Raw genomic sequence first — 18,875 nt, forward strand, 5'->3', positions numbered from 1 at the left:
CACTGTGGGGAGGGGGAGAAATGAATTTTGGGATGAATTCAGCACGATGAGAAGATGACTAATGACATAGTACAAGTTCAATTCCTTGGTGTACAATCAAGTTGTAGCCAGCATTTTTTAAATGATAAGTATCAGAGACGTCCACAAAGGGAAAAAAAGGTTACCTACTTTGACAGGATCCTCTGAGTTGCAGCCAGTCTTCTCATTCTGAGACCAAACCAGGAGCATGAGAGATTAAACTGTCCTTCCTCCTATTGAGTGGTTTCTGCTGCATGCGTGCTTGCATTTTCTGTTGGGATGAAATCTGCTTTCCGGCAACAACCAGCAGCCTGATACAACCGTTAAATGAAGCAATGTGATGACTGAAAAATAAAGTACTAGCACCACCATATGCTAGAGGCGGGAAAAAAAAAATCTGTCAAACAGCCCTGTAAGTTCTGTTTGCTCGCTCACTCTTTCTCCCTCTCCTCCCACTCTTAGGCAGCTTGATTTTTAACTCACCCCTCTGGCCAGGAGTTGTATGAGCCGATGTTGAGAGGGATATTAATTTGCTAGGAAAATCCCACTGTGGTCGAAGTGAATTTTGCTTCCCATGGTATAAACTGTGACGTGACTATGCTTCTTCACTATTTACTAACTGGGAAGTAAGAAAGAGATACATAGTGCTATTTAGAGTGGGCCCTCATACTAATGAATAAAGATTAAAGTGAGGCACCATCAATTCCTTCAAATCAAAATTCTTTTTACTGCTCCCTCATTGCCTTCTCCTGTCCTATTGCTAAGCAGTAGGATATTTTCTTCAAGTGGCCCTGAAAGCGATTAGTTTCCTTCTGTTTCTTAAGCCCTTCCCATCTGTCACATGATCTTCCCATTTCTGCCTGAAATTTGACACAGCCCTTTCAAGATTGCCTTGGATATAAACAGAACTTGTTACGCAGAAAAATAAGCTAATATTGTGTACACAATACAGAAAGGAAACGGGTAGATGATTATAATAATTTGCCTTACCAAGGTGTAAAAGGTCTAATCTTTGAGCATCCTTAAGTGTAAACATCTAGCCTAAAACTGTCTCCCACCCGCCACTCACCCACTGTCAATTTCCACACACACTAAAGCAAAGCAAAGCAAAGCAAAGTGTGTCAGGATGCAGATGTTTGAATATTATTTTTATCCATGGCATAGCCTTTAAATAAAATGGTATGACTGCATGCATCACACTGCATTTGAAATTAACATTTGTGGGGAGGGGCAAATGTATAGCATGCACAAAAAAGATCACACCTTAGTCCACACTTAGAAGGGTCTAAGTAAAGAGGACTCCAAAACACCCCCTACGTATACAAAATCTCAGCCTGGAAAATTTCAAGTAAGCATGTTAGTCTACCTTAGTGTATTGGCAAAAATAAAGGCTGGAGGAAAAGACAGACAGACAGACAGAAGGCTGTATAGCTCAGTGGGCTAGGTATCTGGCTGCAGAGCTAGAGGCTGGGAGTTTGATTCACCGCTATGCCTCCTGGGAGCTGAGCCAGCCTGTGTGGCCATGGATGAGCTGCACAGTCCCAGGGCACTCTCAGAAGAAGGGAATAGTTGCCACTACTGTGTATCTTCTAACCAGAAAACACTGGAAAAGGTCTCCAGAAGTCCAAATTGACTTGACAGAGCACAATTATTATATTATTGTACTGAAGACTAGCTGATTTATTTCTGTGCTCCACTTAAATAATTTGTCTTAGTCTTTAAAGTGCTGCAATATTCTCCCTTCTCTTTCTCTCTCAAGTTTTCTCCTCTTTATTTTTTGCCAATAAAAGTTGGAAAAGTGTATTTTTTTTATCATTCAGAATGAAAAATAAAAGATCATTTTATTTCCTTGTAGCTACTAAATTGTTTGATACTATCCTTGCATTTATTATATTAATTTGATTGCATTAATTTTGGCTGTCTAACATTTTGATAAATCATTTTGAATTTCAAGAAGGTATACATTTTAAAACAAGTTATGTTTACTATTTTCCTTTCAATATAATTTTTTTAAAACATTCAGGCCATATTTCTGTGGTGCCATGTATTAGAAGGTGCCTATTTGGATCCAAATATTTACTAATTCTGGGATTCCAACCATTGTGATAAATTATACTTTCAATTCAACTGGAGCACTTTATAGATTCAGATCAATAACTTTGCTCCCTGGATGGTTGATAATATGAAATGTAAGCATATTGTAATATTCTTTTCTCTCTTTTTTTCAGCCAAGAAAAAAAAATAATGACTAAAAAGAAATAGCACATAATAAATAAATAAATAAATAAATAAATAAATAAATAAATAAATAAATAAATAAATAAATAAATAAATAAATAAATAAATAAATAAAAATCTAAGATTCCTTAAAGCCCTTGGTGAAATTTAAAAAGTATTTATTTGTGCCTGAAATCCACACACTGACATTGAAAAAGTGTCAGGTAAGTTTTTCAAGGCAGGTCCTCTACTGATTGGATGCCATCACCAAGAAGTTCATTTCTAGAGGCCATCTTCTTTATATCATTTTGTGGGAGCAGTTTCAGCAGTATATCTCTAAAGGTAAGAGGAAAAACTTTCAAATATCCTTTCCATAGGCCATGGCTAGATTTAAAGGATGAAGTTACAGTTGAGTCAGTATAGATGATAGAGCATTGCAACAATATAAGCCCTGGTCAAGTTAGTACTGTACTTCCCTCGCTCTTGACAACATCTAGCTCCTGCCCCTATACTACATCACTACATTCTCTACATGGAATATATGTCAGAAGGGGAGAAGGGTTACATGTGAAGTGTACAAGTGAACAATAATTCTAGAAAAACAGGTCCTTTTCTTCAGACATATTGCTCTTCAGATGGAAAAAAGCTCTGAAGGAGAGCTGAGGGGCATTCCTCTCTAAGTATATTGTCTAGATCTGGTGAACAGTCAAATCACCATACCAAGTGAAGCCCTACCTCAGACCAAATGCAGTTTTCAGTCAGTTCTCAAAGGTGTCCTCAGGTATATTGCTTTTAAATAATCTAAATCAGTCGTTCTTAACCTTTTATTTACCATGGACCCCCGTTTAACTATCTTTTGCCGCCATGGACATCAAGACTTAAGGTTTAAAACCCTAAAGTGCATCAAATATTTATTTAAAGTCTCTCATAAAGGGTTTCATTGAGAGATATTCCTTGCTATAATGGTGACACCTTTTAAGATTATTGGAAGAAACTTCATTTTGCTTTGAAGAGGATACACTCTCATCGACAGCATCAGTTCTTTCATGTCTCAAATTCAGCCAGTCATCTGTTCTGAGGCTCAGCCAAAATCTATTGTTATGAAAGTCACTGTGATAATATTGAAAATGCTCTTTACCTGACAATAACCAAATGGTTTTACAGTGGTGCCTCGGCTTACGAATGTCCCGACTTACAACCATTTTGAGTTAGGACCAGCTCCTGCTGCATAATTTTGCTTTGACTTGCAGCCGGAGCTTCCAGTTACGAACAGAAAAAGGCAGGGGGAAAAAGGTGGGGAATTCAAATTGCTAACTCTTGGTGGCGAAGAGGCTGCTTCTTTGTAGCACTTTTGCCCCAGCAGTTAGAGTGAGTGCGATCGGAGGAGGCTTCGAACTGCCTGATAAGGTAAGGTGTTGCTTTCTGGTTTTTATAGACTGTTCTGGGTGGGTTTTGCAGCATAGTTTTGGGCTGGGGGGGTTATATTTCTGTGCTGTGATGGGACTTGTGGGTTTTCTTTGTTTGGGGGGGGCATTTCTGATGGGTCTTGGGGGGTTTACTTGCTTTTTGTTTCACCCCATTTCTGATGGATCTTGGGGGGTTTGTTTGCTTTTGAGTCCCCCCCCCCATTTCCGATCTTCCACGATCTGCTTGGTCACTTTTTGCTTTGTTTTGTTTTCATTTGCAATGGGTCTTGCACGGTTGATTGGTTTTTGGTTTGTTTTCTTTGCATTTGCAATAGGTCTTGCATGCTTGATTGCTTTTTGCTTTGTTTTGTTTGCAATGGGTCTTGACTGGTTGATTGCTTTTCTTTCCCCTCCCCCTTCGGCTGGAAGGGATTAATCACGTTTCCGATGGGTCTTGCAGTGATTTATTTATTTATTTTGGTGATTTTTCCCCCCTCAGCTGGAACGGGTTAATTGCATTTCAATGTATTCCTATGCAAAATGGTGCTTCAACGTATGACCATTTTGAGTTTCAACCAGAGTTCCAGAACCAATTAAGTTCTTAAGTTGAGGCACCACTGTATTAGCAGAAACTGAGGAAGAAACACAATCATGAACTCCATCTGAACACTCACTTACACTGACACTGACTGACTCTGGTCCTCAATTCCTGCGATAGTGCAGCAGCAAGAAATGTCACATGCTGACTCCCAGCCACTCAGCATCATTCACTTGCATGTTCTCACCATGTGCAGAAATATCGAACATTTATTTGCTATCAGACATTTATTTTCATAACTGAATTTTCCTTCTGTTTGTTTTTAATGGAGGTGGTAGGTTAGAAAAGTCAAGTTTTACAAAACAAGCAAGAGAAATTAAGATTTTGTTCTACATTTCCTTCCTTCCTTCCTTTTAAAAAGGCAAAACTAGCTCCAGGGCCACAATATCATAATGGTGAACAAGAGCCCAGAAATCTTGTAATGTTTTGCCCAATCCAGAGGTCAAGGCATTTCAACAGGGAGGGCTGATCTGCAGGCCCAAAGGAATGCAAAGGTGGATATGGACATTTACCAAATGTTGTCCCAATCAGGGAGGAAATGTTTAAAAAACTTTACAAATATGTAGAAAGGACTCCCTATAACCCAAAGACCCTGCTCAAACCAGTTTGCCCTAGACAGTCCAATGGTTCAAAGGATAGCTATAAAAATGCTGTATTTGATTCTCCCCATACTTTGCAACCCATACACAATTAATTATCTGTACACTTTTTAAATTGCATTTTGAACATTTTAGCCGTAACTATTTTTTATGAGCTGGTCACCCAACCATAATAAATAAATTCATTAATTAAAATTTTTTACCCTAGAGAGGCTTATCTAGAGTCCACTCTATTGTCTTTTTGTAACTAAAGAAGAGTTTTGCAAATAGTAGATTCCATTCAAAAATGATTATTGATATATACACAGCCAAGTTGTAAGTTAAAAAGAAAGTGGTGAAATGAAGTAATTATGCTGGCCATGGAATTCTGGGAGTTGTGATTTAAAAACGACTTCCATCATTGCTTCATTTCAATTAATGTTGGTGTGGTAACGCTTTCTGATATATTTCCATATATCATATTTATTGAAGAGTGACATATAAATGATTTCAGACCAATAAATATAATTCACCCATTGAAATTACTTTCTTTCTTCTTCACATATTTATGTTGCCAATATATTTTTCTCCACTGTGAAACAAGTACTTCCTCACCAGAAGTTTCTGTTTTTCTTTTTCTTTTTCTTTCTTTTTTTTTTTTTTGCAGACCCCTGAGATTTAAGGTTTGTCTCAAATCACAGAGCTCAATGCCTTCAGCCAGCGGATATGTTTTGCCTGGCTGGCTGTAGAAGCCGTGGCAGCTTGGAATTGCTAACGGATGGTACCGGTAGTCAGAGAAATTTCTGTATTCTGCATTGAACATTTCCCTGATCCACTTCCCCAACGACCAGTTTACTCTCAGTTTGGTCATTTTCTGGTTAATCATAATGACTGCTGATTCTCCTTAGGCTTTAGGTAACAATAACCCAACAACCCTGAATCCATCTAGTAGATTGTCACAAGATTTTGTGGTTTTTACCGATGCCGCTTTAAGTCCAATATATATCTCTAGACAAAAACAAAAGCAAGTGTTGTGTCACCTTAATACTAGCCAAGAGGTTTCAACAGGAGCTTTCATGCGTACATCCACTTCTCCGGAAGCAAACACTCCCACGGAAACATGACAGCTAGTCTTTAAGGTGCTACAATGCTTTTGTTGCTGTTCCTTATTCGTGTTTTGTTTTTTACATTTTGTAACATGGTTGCTTCTGTGAAAAGTGAAAATTAAATCCAATGACTCTTCATCCTTTTCTTCTTATTTTTAACGGCTGGGTCCACTCATGTTTCCCTGGAATGTGATGAGTATTCTGCACATCTCTTGAATGGCAGAAAATGATGTGAGGTGAAGCATTTAGCATCCTGAGAATCTCAGTTTTCATTTAAAACGAAGATGCATTTCTACCTCTTAAGGTTGCATAGAAGGAGGCTTAAATTAGTATCTGTAATGCCTGTTCAGATTTCAAAAGCCTCAAACAAGACAGCCAGTGGGCTGAGAGTTCTTTGACTGTTTCGCTTCCTAACTGGAACAAAATAGATTATGTTTAGTTTATGTTTGGGTTGCAGAATTCAGTTTGCTTGTGTAAAATGTTGATTGCTAGTGCAATGAACTTGGCTCTTCTTCTTCCTCTCACCCTCCCAGCCCTCCAAAGCATGGAGAATATACAACTCTGGTTGTTTCTGATGATTACTTCTTCTGTACATTCTGGGAGCTTGATGTAAAGGAGATACCTTTAAATCTCTCTCCATCCCTCGGGCTGAAAGCTGAAACCATCTTATTTTCCTGGCTTAGCTGTGTCCTGTCCATGACATTTCTTATGTTTATTCCAGGTTTTTTAAAGCTTCATAGGCTTGATAAATCCTTCTCATCTCTTTCTGACACATAAATATTGCTTCTTATCATAAGTATAGCCTAGCTGTGTTTCATAATTTAGATCAGCCCTTTAATGTAAAGCCTGTATTTTGTTTTGTTTTGTTCTCTTTCACATCCTCCTATTATGTCCATAAACAATTCAACCCTCTTTCTAATGTTTATTTATCCTGTCCTGAATATCAGTATTTCATCACAGTCTAACACTCAAGGTAATGCTTTCTGGCTGTAGTCAAAACAGAAGTATGTAAAGGCACTGTACTATTAAACTGCAAAAAAAAAAAAAAATCTGGACAATCAGGCTGTAACTGAATTGGGCATTTGGTGTATGGATTCCATTCATTCCCACACTTTCTCCTATTCTAGCTATCAAGCTAAGTTGTATACAAGCAGTTGTATGCCTGTAGCCTACATAATGGAGTAGCCTACTGTGGGAATGAGAGTGAAAATGCAGTTAAAACAGCAAGTTACTGATAAATTGAGGGTCAATTTACACAATATGTTAAATAGGTAGCACATTATAGCTGACCTCCTGTTGGTTGTAGCTGTTATTGTTTACTCCCTTGTGCAGATACCACAATCATTTATTAAACGTACAACCTGGAGATTATCCTTAATTTTTCCCCGAGGAAAACATGCAGGTCATTAACGATGATTAAGACCACCATGCATGGTAGTGACATTTTAATTTTCTGTCCCCAGTGACTTGCTTTCTAAATGTTGCTCCCCTGCATGCAATAACTCAAACAAAGTGGGAGAGAGGAATCCTTCACTGTGTTGTATACCAGGTGTGCTTTGATAAATAGAGGCCTTGTATCCCTGCTGCCAGGATGTGTGCAAGAAGAAGTCTCAGGAGTTGCAGTTCTGAAATTTCACACCTTGCTTTGCTCCAACTGGGCCAGTGGCATGCATCCACTGGATTGGTTTCCTTCCTCCACTTCTGGCTTTTCAGTGCACCAATGCTGTGCAAGTACAACATACACACAAAAGAGTTTGTACTGAGCGATTGAATCCTGGCAACAGCTGTGAACGAGTGAAGATGGCTACATGGATTTTAAAGCCACTTCACATTCAACACTCAGACTTTTTGCTATCCCAGTATTACTCATGCTGAGATTTGATGTAAGCATGTAATGATATAAGCTGTGTGTTGGGTCCTTTTAAGGAAAAAGGTGGGATAAAAATAAAACACACCACTAAATATATTGTTTGCAGTCAAGCTCTCAGGTACAGTTGCATTGGCCTAGACCCACAAGATACAGACTCCAAACTCAAGGATCTCCAAAATGCAACTGTACACCACTTTCCCTTTATCCTAGAGCCTTTCATAAATGTTTTAGTATTAGTCTCTATATTTTGACTCTTATCTCTGAAAAAGTGGGCATGTTCCACAAAAGCTTACATTAAAATAAAGCAGTTATTCTTTAAGGTACCACATCATTTTTTTTCTTTTGTTTCTGTTTCTTATTGATATGCTTGCACAGACGATCATAACTGCAACTCTGAAAATGTTATTCCCCAAGTCATCCCTGTTGGTTAGAGTCAGGTTCAGGATAGCTGATCCTCTAGTTTCTTTCTCCTCATTTTGTAGGAGCAAATTTTCAGCCACACAAGCCAGGAATTTCTGGGAAATTCTGGGAAGGGCCACGAGTGGGAGATTTTGCCTCCTAAGAGATATCAGGGTAACTGAAGTCTTCCATTACTATTAAATCATATCTCTTTGGAATTCTTGCAATTTGTCTTTCCAAGGTTTGATCTGCAACTTCTCCTTGATTGGGTGGTTGATATCTAATGCCTGGTATGTTGTAATCATTAATGTAAATAGAATACACACACATCCTTCATTTATGGACTAAGCCCTCGAATGGCAATGCCCATGCACTGAGCAAGGAGCACACATGCAGAACATGCCCTCAGAGATCTCCAGACAGTGACCAATAATAGTACACAGATACCAACTGCAAAAAGAGAACACAATTATTGGCACCGTGTCGTTAAGCATGTCACAGAAGTGCTGCTTTTTAATTCTGAACTCTCACTCAAACACTGTTCCGCTTAATCACTGTTAAACCCAAAAACCCATCAAATTTTTCAACTTACAGATGACACTGAATTGCACCAGAGATGAAATGTTGAGATTGTGATTCGGTCTTTAAAGAAGTCATCCTGAAAATGGTGAAGAAAACTCATGCTGTGCTGAATATTAATTGTTGCTTAGTTGTTTAGTCATGTCCGACTCTTCGTGACCCCATGGACCAGAGCACGCCAGGCCATCCTGTCCTCCATGGCCTCCCGGAGCTGGGCCAAATTCATCCTGGTTGCCTTGATGACACTGTCCAACCATCTCATCCTCTGTCGTCCCCTTCTCCTCTTGCCCTCACACTTTCCTAACATCAGGGTCTTTTCCACGGAGTCTTCTCTTCTCATGAGATGGCCAAAGTATTGGAGCCTCAGCTTCAGGATCTGTCCTTCCAGTGAGCACTCAGGCTTGATTTCCTTTAGAATGGATCGGTTTGTTCTCTTTGCAGTCCAGGGGACTCTCAAGAGTCTCCTCTAGCACCACAATTCAAAAGCATCAATTCTTCAGCGGTCAGCTTTCTTTATGACCCAGCTCTCATTTCCGTACATCACTACAGGAAAAACCATAGCTTTGACTATTCGGACTTTTGTTGCTAAGGTGATGTCTCCGCTTTTTAAGATGCTGTCAATGTTTGTCATCGCTTTCCTCCCAAGAAGAAGGTGTCTTTTAATTTCGGGGCTGCTGTCACCATCTGCAGTGATCATGGAGCCCAAGAAAGTAAAATCTGTCACTACCTCCATATCTTCCCCTTCTATTTGCCAGGAGGTGATGGGACCAGTGGCCATGATCTTAGTTTTTTTGATGTTGAGCTTCAGACCATTTTTTGCGCTCTCCTCTTTCACCCTCATTACAAGGTTCCTTAATTCCTCCTCACTTTCTGCCATCAGAGTGGTATCATCTGCATATCGGAGGTTGTTGACATTTCTTTCGGCAATCTTAATTCCAGCTTGGCCTTCCGGCCTTTCGCATGATGTATTCTGCATATAAGTTAAATATGCAGGGAGACAATATACAGCCTTGTCGTACTCCTTTCCCAATTTTGAACCAATCAGTGCTTCCGTATCCAGTTCTAACTGTTGCTTCCTGTCCCACGTATAGATTTCTCAGGAGACAGATAAGGTGAATATTCATAGCGTTCAGGTTTTGATGCTAGTTTGGGAGCATAAACCACAATACTCTCCCTCCCTCCTTCCCCCCCCCTCTCTCACACACACATTTGCATTTGCCAAAGTAGAAGGATTTAGATACTGTTATGAATTGTCTTTTTACAGTGCAAACTCACTCACACTGTATAGGCAGTGATCCACTGTGCTATCTGCAGTTTGCCAGAAACTGGGGAGGATTACACCATATTCCCACTTCAGAAGAGGAGAAGATTTTCAGTTGCTTGGGGCAAGTGGTATATGGCAGGAAGGGAAAGGGGCTACTCAGCCATTTCCTGGTGCCCCACCACTCTTCCACTCAAACTGGCAGACTTCTATAGCTATTTTTCAAACCAAAGACCACATCTATCATCAGATAAACTACTGGAGGAAACCACAGCATAGTAGGAGAGCAAGAACTTGGGAAAGTTTCTTTTTCAGACTACAGCTTCTGAAATCTTTCAACTGGAATGGCCACTGTCTGGTTATATACTGGACGCTGCAATCTGGAGAAAAATAACTTTTCCAAGGTTTTAGGAGAGCATATGCTTTGTATGCACATCCTGGTCTGACCAATTATGAAAAGGATATCCAGTAGGAAGTGATGTGGAAGTGAATCCTCTCTGCCTGGAGCATGGCTGAGTAGATCCTACTGGGCTAGGCAGACAAATTGACCTGTTCTTCTATAGCTTCCTGTGATTTTCTGTTTCTCCTTTACAACTTCTATTGTGAGTCACTGGTTAGATATTTGCATATCAAGAATTGGGTCAACCACTATATGAACCAAATTTTTGGCAATTACCCTGTGGCAAAAACATTCAGAACTTGATCCAGAATTGCTACAATAGACTAACCTGGCTAGCCATCTAGAAGTTAATCCTATGGAAGTATCTGCCATGGGATTAACAAATGTGGCATAATTCTGGTTTGTGGTAAATGATCAAGGAAACAAAAACATTCTAATTGATCCCTTAGACCTCTTTCTGAGAGCCAGATTATTGATTGATTGATTGATTGATTGATTGATTGATTGATTGATTGATTGATTGATTGATTGATTGATTGATTGACTCCAACAGTATGAAATAATAATTGTGTTCATACAATAAGAAAGTTGGTTATGCACATCAGACTACAGAGACATAGAAAACGTCTGTTTCATAATTTTTTAGGATACAGAGAAGGTGTGTATCTTTAATAAAAGAGTTATTGATACAAGCATTTATTTTCTAGATAAATTGTTCTGTAACTAAGTGGGCAACCGTTTGCCACTGGGCCAAAAGTCATACCATTACATCTAAAACAGACTTCTAAAACGGTTTTGAAATGGTCAAATAATTAGGAAAGATATTCACTCTCTGTATACATACCATTTACAAATAATTGTGAAATATATGCAGACAGACATTCAGAAGTATTCAAATATTTCGTCATCCAGAGAGCAATGTTGGTGGCCATGCACTTGCCACCAACCCAGTGCATAATTTTTTTGTAACGTGTTTGATTAAATATTTGCAGTTCCCCCAAGAACAGGCAGTGTGGCAACCCATTATGCCCCTCCCCAAACTGCTATACAGGATTGCTCCATTGTTTAACCCAAGCCTGTGAAATGAAGTACACAAAGGCTACACTGCAGCAGCTATTTGATGTCTTCTCAGCCTTCTTTTTAAAATAGATTTGAAGTGGGTGTATTAGGTTTTACTTATCATGCTAAGGAGAGTTTTGAAGTATTAACCAGAAAGCTCCTTGATGTTCCCTGTCATTTGGGGTTCATTATTTTGATATCAACTTCCTTTCCAAAAGTAGTAGTCTGATTGCAGACACACTTTAAGGGGAAAAAAACGCAAAGGAAGTGTAAATTGTATAACTGGAATTCACCAGGGGGGGTGTCCCCATGTTAGTCAGCTGCAGCAAAAACAACAAGCTGTCTGATGGGGCCTGAAATATTAGCATGTTTTATGTAGCCCAAGCTTGTGCAGTCTGCAGCTCTCTCCATTGCATACATTTGCAGATGCATTTCTTATTTAGTATTGGCTTTTGCATTCCAGAAAAGCTAATGCCGAATAAAACATATTAGTTGTTTAGTTGCTGTAAGACAACTAAACTTAGGGCAGTTGGCCCTAAGTTCACCTAGAGCAGCTTTCTTTGGAGAAGCAAGCCTCCGAATGGAAATAAAATCACTAAAGACATCTATACCAGTTTTATTTGTTGAGCAATTTTTCCTACTTAATTCACTGTTGTTTTGAAGTCCGGTGTATGTCCAAGTCACTTGTGCACTTCATGTTCTGGCTCACTTGGGTGTTCAGTCGCTGACCTTTATCAGATTGGCATCCAGTGGAGAATTGGTGGGTCATTCTGTTAAAGATAAATATATGCACTCTACTGCCCTGGAGGTGAGTGCGAGGATAGGGGGAAATAGTTTTCTTAATTGCTAGTGCTGCCACTATGCACTGATTTCAAACACTGCATCTAAAATGTGAAAGGACTTTGCTTTTACTAGCTAGCCTGGACATAACTGTTACTAGGAACATGTGAATATGGCCTCAGTTACATGGAACACACAACTTGGGGGTTAATAAACAAGCTTTGCTACTGTATTGTTCAGAATGTCCTAATGCAGAACCCGTCTGCTACACTCTTCAGTCACTCCACCTCTCTTTAAACTTCCAAGTCAAATCCCAGAATCGTATTCTCTCATATTAGGTCAATGGCTTTTTAATCACTTTTAGAAATTGTACTCTTATAGGGTTTCCTGACTTACTCTAGCAAAGGCATGCATGGCTTCTGTCTTAAATACATCGTGAATTAGGGATCTAAGACAGAATCCAGAAGAATTCCAGCACAATATAAGAAAAAGTTTCACCTTGTCCTTGAGCAGAAGGACGGCAACTGTCTAATGGAAGAATTGTGTAAAAGACTGAGAGAAAAAGCCAGGATCTAAAAAGCCTTATTATTTTAGTATCCATTTCCAAATCCACATGATATTCTTGCCACCTGAATCAATAAAAGCAGTGTCCTTTTAGAACAGTTAATGCAAATTGCTGGAAGCATTTACAGGACAAAGATCTAAACTATTAGTCGTGTACTTTCCACTTTATTTCTGATGCACACAAAGGGTACCTTTAGTATTTTCAGCTCATGCATCCTGTCTTTAGAGCTGGCTACAAAATGACTGACCTGAAAGAACATATTTCCTGAACTCAGACAAACAATGAGTCCTGTCAAGTTAATAAAATGGAAGGAGTAGGGGGTATAAGGATGCTAGAGTCATTATAAGTGTCATGCTTGTCTATTATAGCCAGATATCAAGACTATGTGTGGTCCATGCTATACTATGGTGGGAAATGGACAAAATGTTGCCACAGACTGGGGGGAGGTGCTTTCCTCCTTCTTACTGTACAGTATGCATCAGGTAAACAAGCATAAAGAGCACATAAGAAGGAATAAAGGAAAAATACAACAAAATATCTTCATGCATATTTATACTTAAACATATTAACCTATCATCAGCTTGCAATATATACATCTTTAAAAATGGGATGGAAAATTTTTTCCCAGCTGTGCAAAGTATATTTAGAAATATCACTAACCTTTGAGGAAAGCTTTCTGCCAAGCCACAGAAATCGAAATACCTGGAGTGCCGTTGCACCAGACAGAACCTAATGTCCAGAATTCAGGCACACAGAAGTCCTCCTGTTACTCTGCTTAATTTCAGACTTTTCTTACTGTACCAGCACTTGCCACTAGTTTGTGTAGCAGCTAATTTCCATAAAATCTAATTAACTTGCCAATAAAGTGGCTCCTACTTTCTTTTGCCTTTGTTTTAAATATATATATCATTTTGCCAGTCAGCTCTTAAAATATGTGTGGTGTCTTCAAATATTGGAGCCATGAGGATTTTGGTCTTGGGATTCTGGGAGTTGGCATTTTTTTAAAAAAATGTTTCCATGCTCTCTCTGTGGTGGTTGTGATTTTTTGTTTGTTTGTGTGTGTGTTTAAATGAGAACAAATAATTTACCACTGCCAAGAATGAGATACACCTGGCTTGATAACTTCAGTTACTATGTATCCATCTGAAACCTGGGCTATTTATAGTGCTGGTGGATGAGAGAGATGAATGGAAAGCCGGAAAGCCCCCCTGGGATGGGCTTCGACCTCACCTCACCATGGGAACAGCACTCCTCCACAAGCAGATGTCAGAGTGTTCTGCATGGCATGTAGGCCTTGGCATCCACGTGAGGGGAGCAGTTTTCTTCTCAAGGAAAGGGCCGTACGAAAAGGAATGAGAGTGCCCGGACATACGTTCATATGTGCGTATGTTCACTCAGCAGTAAGTTCCACTGTGTTGAAGAGAGCTTATGGTCAATCTCTCTTCAAGAAGCATGGGCTATGTTCATTCTTTATCTGTTTTTCTTGCTGGAAAATGTGGATTAATTGTGCATTTCAAGCTAAGGATACATGCTTACAATACAAATAGTCAAATGTAATACCGCAATAGCTACGTATATGCCTATCCACTCTGTTCTCACTCTCCTGAACAAGATTTGAATTAAGATCTTGAAAGATCTGCTTTTATGGACTACAACTCCCAGAAACTCAAAGCTGACAGCAAAAGGTATTACATTTTTAAAAAATGCACAGCAAGCATAGAGAATTTGATTGCTGGGGATGATGAGATATGTAGTCCAGCATTTTTAAAGGGTGCCATCTAGAGGAAAGTAGCATTAAACCTGGGTTGGAAAGAGACAGATCTTCTACAGCTCTTCCTATTTCTCACTTTTCTCACCTATTTCTCACCATTTGGTGTCAGCCATGGTCTGACACCAAATGGATGGAATTACTAAGTTTATTTAGAAATAATGGTGTTTTCTCTTATTCTAGCCTCTGAGACCATGTGTAAATGGGTGGGGGGGAATAACTGGTGCATAATCAAGAATGACTACTGTGCCATTTGAGATACATTTCTTTTACTGCCTGTATTAATAGCAGAACCATAATTCTAAGCCTTTAAGATAAAAGCATATTTAATTGCTGAGAAATAAATAACAGTTTAAAATTGCAAATCCAAAGCTAGTAGTTCAAATAAATGAAATTGTTAAGTGTTTGAGAGGTAACTGCCATTGTTTCTTATGCTGTCAGAAAAAGCAATTCCAAAGCCAAGAAATGAGTTATTTTTCTTTTCAGTCTGAGTTACAAAAGCAAAGTAATAACTCCTTGCAGTTGAAAAGCTGGGTCCAGCCAGATGTACCAGATGTCCTTTCTGCTCACTGCACTGCAGATGTGTGCACCTAAATCTCCTCAAAAATTGCTCTTGGATAAGAGAGGAATGTAGTGTAAGGGGCAGTGGTGGGTGGCAGAATCAGCAGCAATGCAGGGTCATTTCATGTGAATGGAACTAATATTTGGTTATTGGGAGAGCAAGCTGTATCCAAGCCATGTTGGTTTGCAAATGTGACTGACTAGAAGAAATGTGTGATTTTGTAATACAGTTGACCTGAACCTTGCTGGGCGTATTGTTTGGCAGTGTGAGGCCATGGCCTCAGACGGCACATGCTGAGTAGTAGCAGTTGAAGGCCCCCTCTGTTTTCCTTTTCTTGTTCTTGAAGGACAGAGCTGGGTGCACAACACAGTCACCATCCTCTCCTAAAGCATCCTCTTGGCCTCAGGTGTGAGAGCAGATATGATCCAGGTGCCAGTGTTGCCAGCCTAGTTTGCCCCTTTGCCTTAGGCAGCAAATCATCTTGGGCGAGCCCTTCAACCAAACACAAGCAATTGTGGTTCCACCTATACGATCAGAAGAATCGTGTGCATAGCCATAGGGTCACATTATGTGTTCATGCATTTCTCATGTTCTTATATTTCTCTTTTGGCATGTTATCTCCTAATAAAACAAACACAAGATTATTTGCAAAATGTGGATTAAGGCAAATTCATGTTAGAATATACAGGTAGTATTTTATTTCTAAAGGGAGAGCTGTGCTTTTCAAGAAGTGGAAATTGTTTCATGTGCCCACAGTGAGACTATGTGTGTTTGTGCACATTATGTGCTGTCAAATTGCATCTGACCTATAGTAACCCTAATAGGTATTTGAGGTAGTTAAAAAGTTTCACCAGTGATACACACACACAGAGAGTGAATTTCTATGGTTAAGCAGGTTTCCTGAGTTCTAGTCCATCACTTTATCCACTACTACACCACAGTGGGTACTATACTGCTTCAGAAAATGTATGATTCTTCTTCAATTTTCCTTCAGATATTGGCACAACTGGTAGCATTGTTCCTACTTGTTTGTTACTTTTTTGTTAATTGTTGAGGTGTTTTCTGGAGCAGTCTGGTGGAAGAAAGGGTGGTTTTTAAGATGTGAGAGCTGGGAGTTTGATAGTGGAGAATTGTGGTGAATAAATTTAAAGTCTAGAAGTAAATAACATCTTTTGGGCACTGGAGAGCATCATAAGCGTCTGAGTGCGGGGGCAAATACAAACATCCTCTTTTCCTGCTGCCTTCAACTTTCCATAGCATAATTGTATTTTCCTGCCTTCTCACGATGTACCCAATGTAGGACAGCCTCAGTTCCATTATTTTTGCCTCCAGAGATAGTTCAGGCCTGATTTGATCTGGGACCCACTCGTTAATTTTACTGGCAGTCCAGGGTATCCACAAAGCTCTCCTCCAGCACCACATTTCAAATGAATCATTCCCCCCTTTCTTTTGTCTTTTTAAAAATTTAATGCTGAATTAATTCTGTGAAAATTAACTGATCCATACATAATTATACTTTGTGTTTTACTTATATCATCTGTGGAAAGATAATGAGGCTGAACTAAACAAATGAGAAGTCAGGCAGGGCACCCTTAACAGGGCCATGATTAATCTGTCCAGCTCAATGGAATGGATCTGGACTCAGCATTTTCAAAGCTAGCTTCCCTTACACTGCTCTTAGAATGTCCCTTTTCAGGGTCTTCTGCTGCTTATCAATGGTGGGAGAACCACTGGCAGCAGCTTTCCACACATCCAGAGTCACCAGCATACCCTCCTAATCAAGGCAGCAGTGGTTAGAATTGAGTTCACTATTGTGTGTGCGTGTATGTATTTGCGTGCACAAATGTGCATGTGTGCATACACAATAGCCAGTTTTATTGGCCAATTTCCCGTCCCTAGAACCCACAGCAAGATGTAAACCTCCATTGTATACTCATTTTTTTCAACTTTTAAATATTGTCTTTCATTGTTGTACGCTGCCTTGGGTTCTTTTCAAGGACAGAGGTGGGATAAAAATATTTTAAATAAATAAATGAAATTAATAAACTAGTACCAAAACGAGGGACTAAACGTAAAATGTGCACTTCACACTTCCACTTTATTTTAGTATGAGTCCAAAAAAATGGGGATCGTTCATGTGAACACACACATTTTGTATGCTGTGTGTGTTTTTGTGTTTTCTTCTTTCTCCTCAATTATTTCTTTCTTGCCCAATTACTTGGGAAATGTAGCTTCCCTCACAGCAGCCACTGCACGTCTCCTTGCTGCACTCTTTCCCCTGCCTCTTCTTGTCTCCTTGCTATCCTGCACCTCCCTGCCACACCTGCCCTGATCCCCCCTCCTCTCCTTGAGTCCTTACTGCTGCCCCCATGCACTACATTGCCCCACTCTTCTCACTCTTTCCCCTCTCCTTCCCTTCCCACTACCGGATGCTTTAGGGCTTTTGGGGACTAATACTTGAAAAGTGAAGAGAGAAAAAACAAAACAAAGTGACCTGAAAGACCCCACTCCCAACAAAACAAAAGTTGCACCAAGCAAATAGAAATATATTTTTTTCTTTAAAAAGAAAGCCGTTCCTCACAACAACCCACAAATGAAAGAAAAACAAGTTTTCGCCATGGACATCTCTGTTAATCGTCATTAATGATCAGGTACCTGGTGCCCATCTTTCTCCTTCCTCAAGCAGGCCAGACATGTTGTGAATAGAAACATATATTTGACATTTTATGAAAGCACTAAATTATGTAGCAGTGGTCTTTGTGTGTTATGAATCAGACCCTGACCTTTAAAGTTGCCAAAGAAACCTGATATTTTTCAGGATTTCCCACACATGTTGGTGTTGTTTCCATTTTCTGCAATTGTAGCCTCCCTTTTTTTGAACATTGTTTGCTCTGACAGCAGCTGTAATTAATCTTCTGCATAACAAAAACATTTCAGATTTGTTGAATAATTGTCAGTTTTAAATGGGTGGATATGTCTGTCTGACAGGACTGGTCCTATCTTTAGACAAAGTGAAGCAGTGGTCTCAGGCAGCAACGGTAGTCCTCCCTCTCCCAGTTACCTCTGAATTTCCTAAGGTAGTTTGCTCTGCATCCACTAAGTTACCCACGTAGCTTCAGGTAGACTCCAGCCACCAATGTTATGGTTCATTCTCTGGCATTATTGCAGAATTAGGCACATGGCATGGAGGAAAGGTGACATCAGTGGCATAGTGGGGAGGGGGGCTACATAGAGGGGCAGTCTCTATGGGCTCAAAATTCTTAGGGGTGCACAGGCCACCCTGCCTAGTGCACTCCTGCAGCCACTCCTCATGCTCCTCTTCCCTCTCCCAGCAGTCTGAGTTTAAGCTGCCAGGGCACTGGGCCTGCCACTGCCAACACAGACCTTGAGCAGCTCCACAGCCACTTCATGACACCACCCTGGGGGATACTCTGCCCCACCAAAGCCCCCAACCCTGCCCACACATTGCATCAGAAAGACAGCATGTGACCCACACCCCGCAATACTTGACTTGCTCCAGGTGCTGGCAACACACGCTATACCACTGGGTGCCATCTTGTCTTTTCACCTGGGAAGCAAGATATCCTGTGTCTGATAGTTGTGAACAAGGAGTGTTCCTCCCACCTCTTGTGCCTTGTGGAGGAGGCAGCTGAGGTCCAGAAACTGAAGTATGTTTGCAACCAAGCATTGTACCTAGAAATACTAGACA

The 18,875-nt window shown here is 39.9% G+C and overlaps 1 protein-coding gene across 4 annotated transcripts in view; it reads right to left on the minus strand.

The window, feature by feature from the left end:
• The window catches only part of ESR1 (estrogen receptor 1), a 291,481-nt gene extending 272,934 nt beyond the window's left edge, over window positions 1–18,547 (minus strand). For all 4 annotated transcript variants that reach the window (XM_078383254.1, XM_020805139.3, XM_072995244.2 and 1 more), the window contains exon 1: window positions 169–18,547. In XM_078383254.1, coding sequence (XP_078239380.1) covers window positions 169–228 — 60 coding nt within the window. In that variant the 5' untranslated portion in view covers window positions 229–18,547. The remainder of the gene's footprint in view (window positions 1–168) is intronic.
• Between the last annotated feature and the right edge of the window lie 328 nt (window positions 18,548–18,875).

This window comes from Pogona vitticeps, chromosome 1 (genome assembly GCF_051106095.1).
Source record: "Pogona vitticeps strain Pit_001003342236 chromosome 1, PviZW2.1, whole genome shotgun sequence".
Classification (NCBI taxonomy): Eukaryota; Metazoa; Chordata; class Lepidosauria; order Squamata; family Agamidae; genus Pogona; species Pogona vitticeps.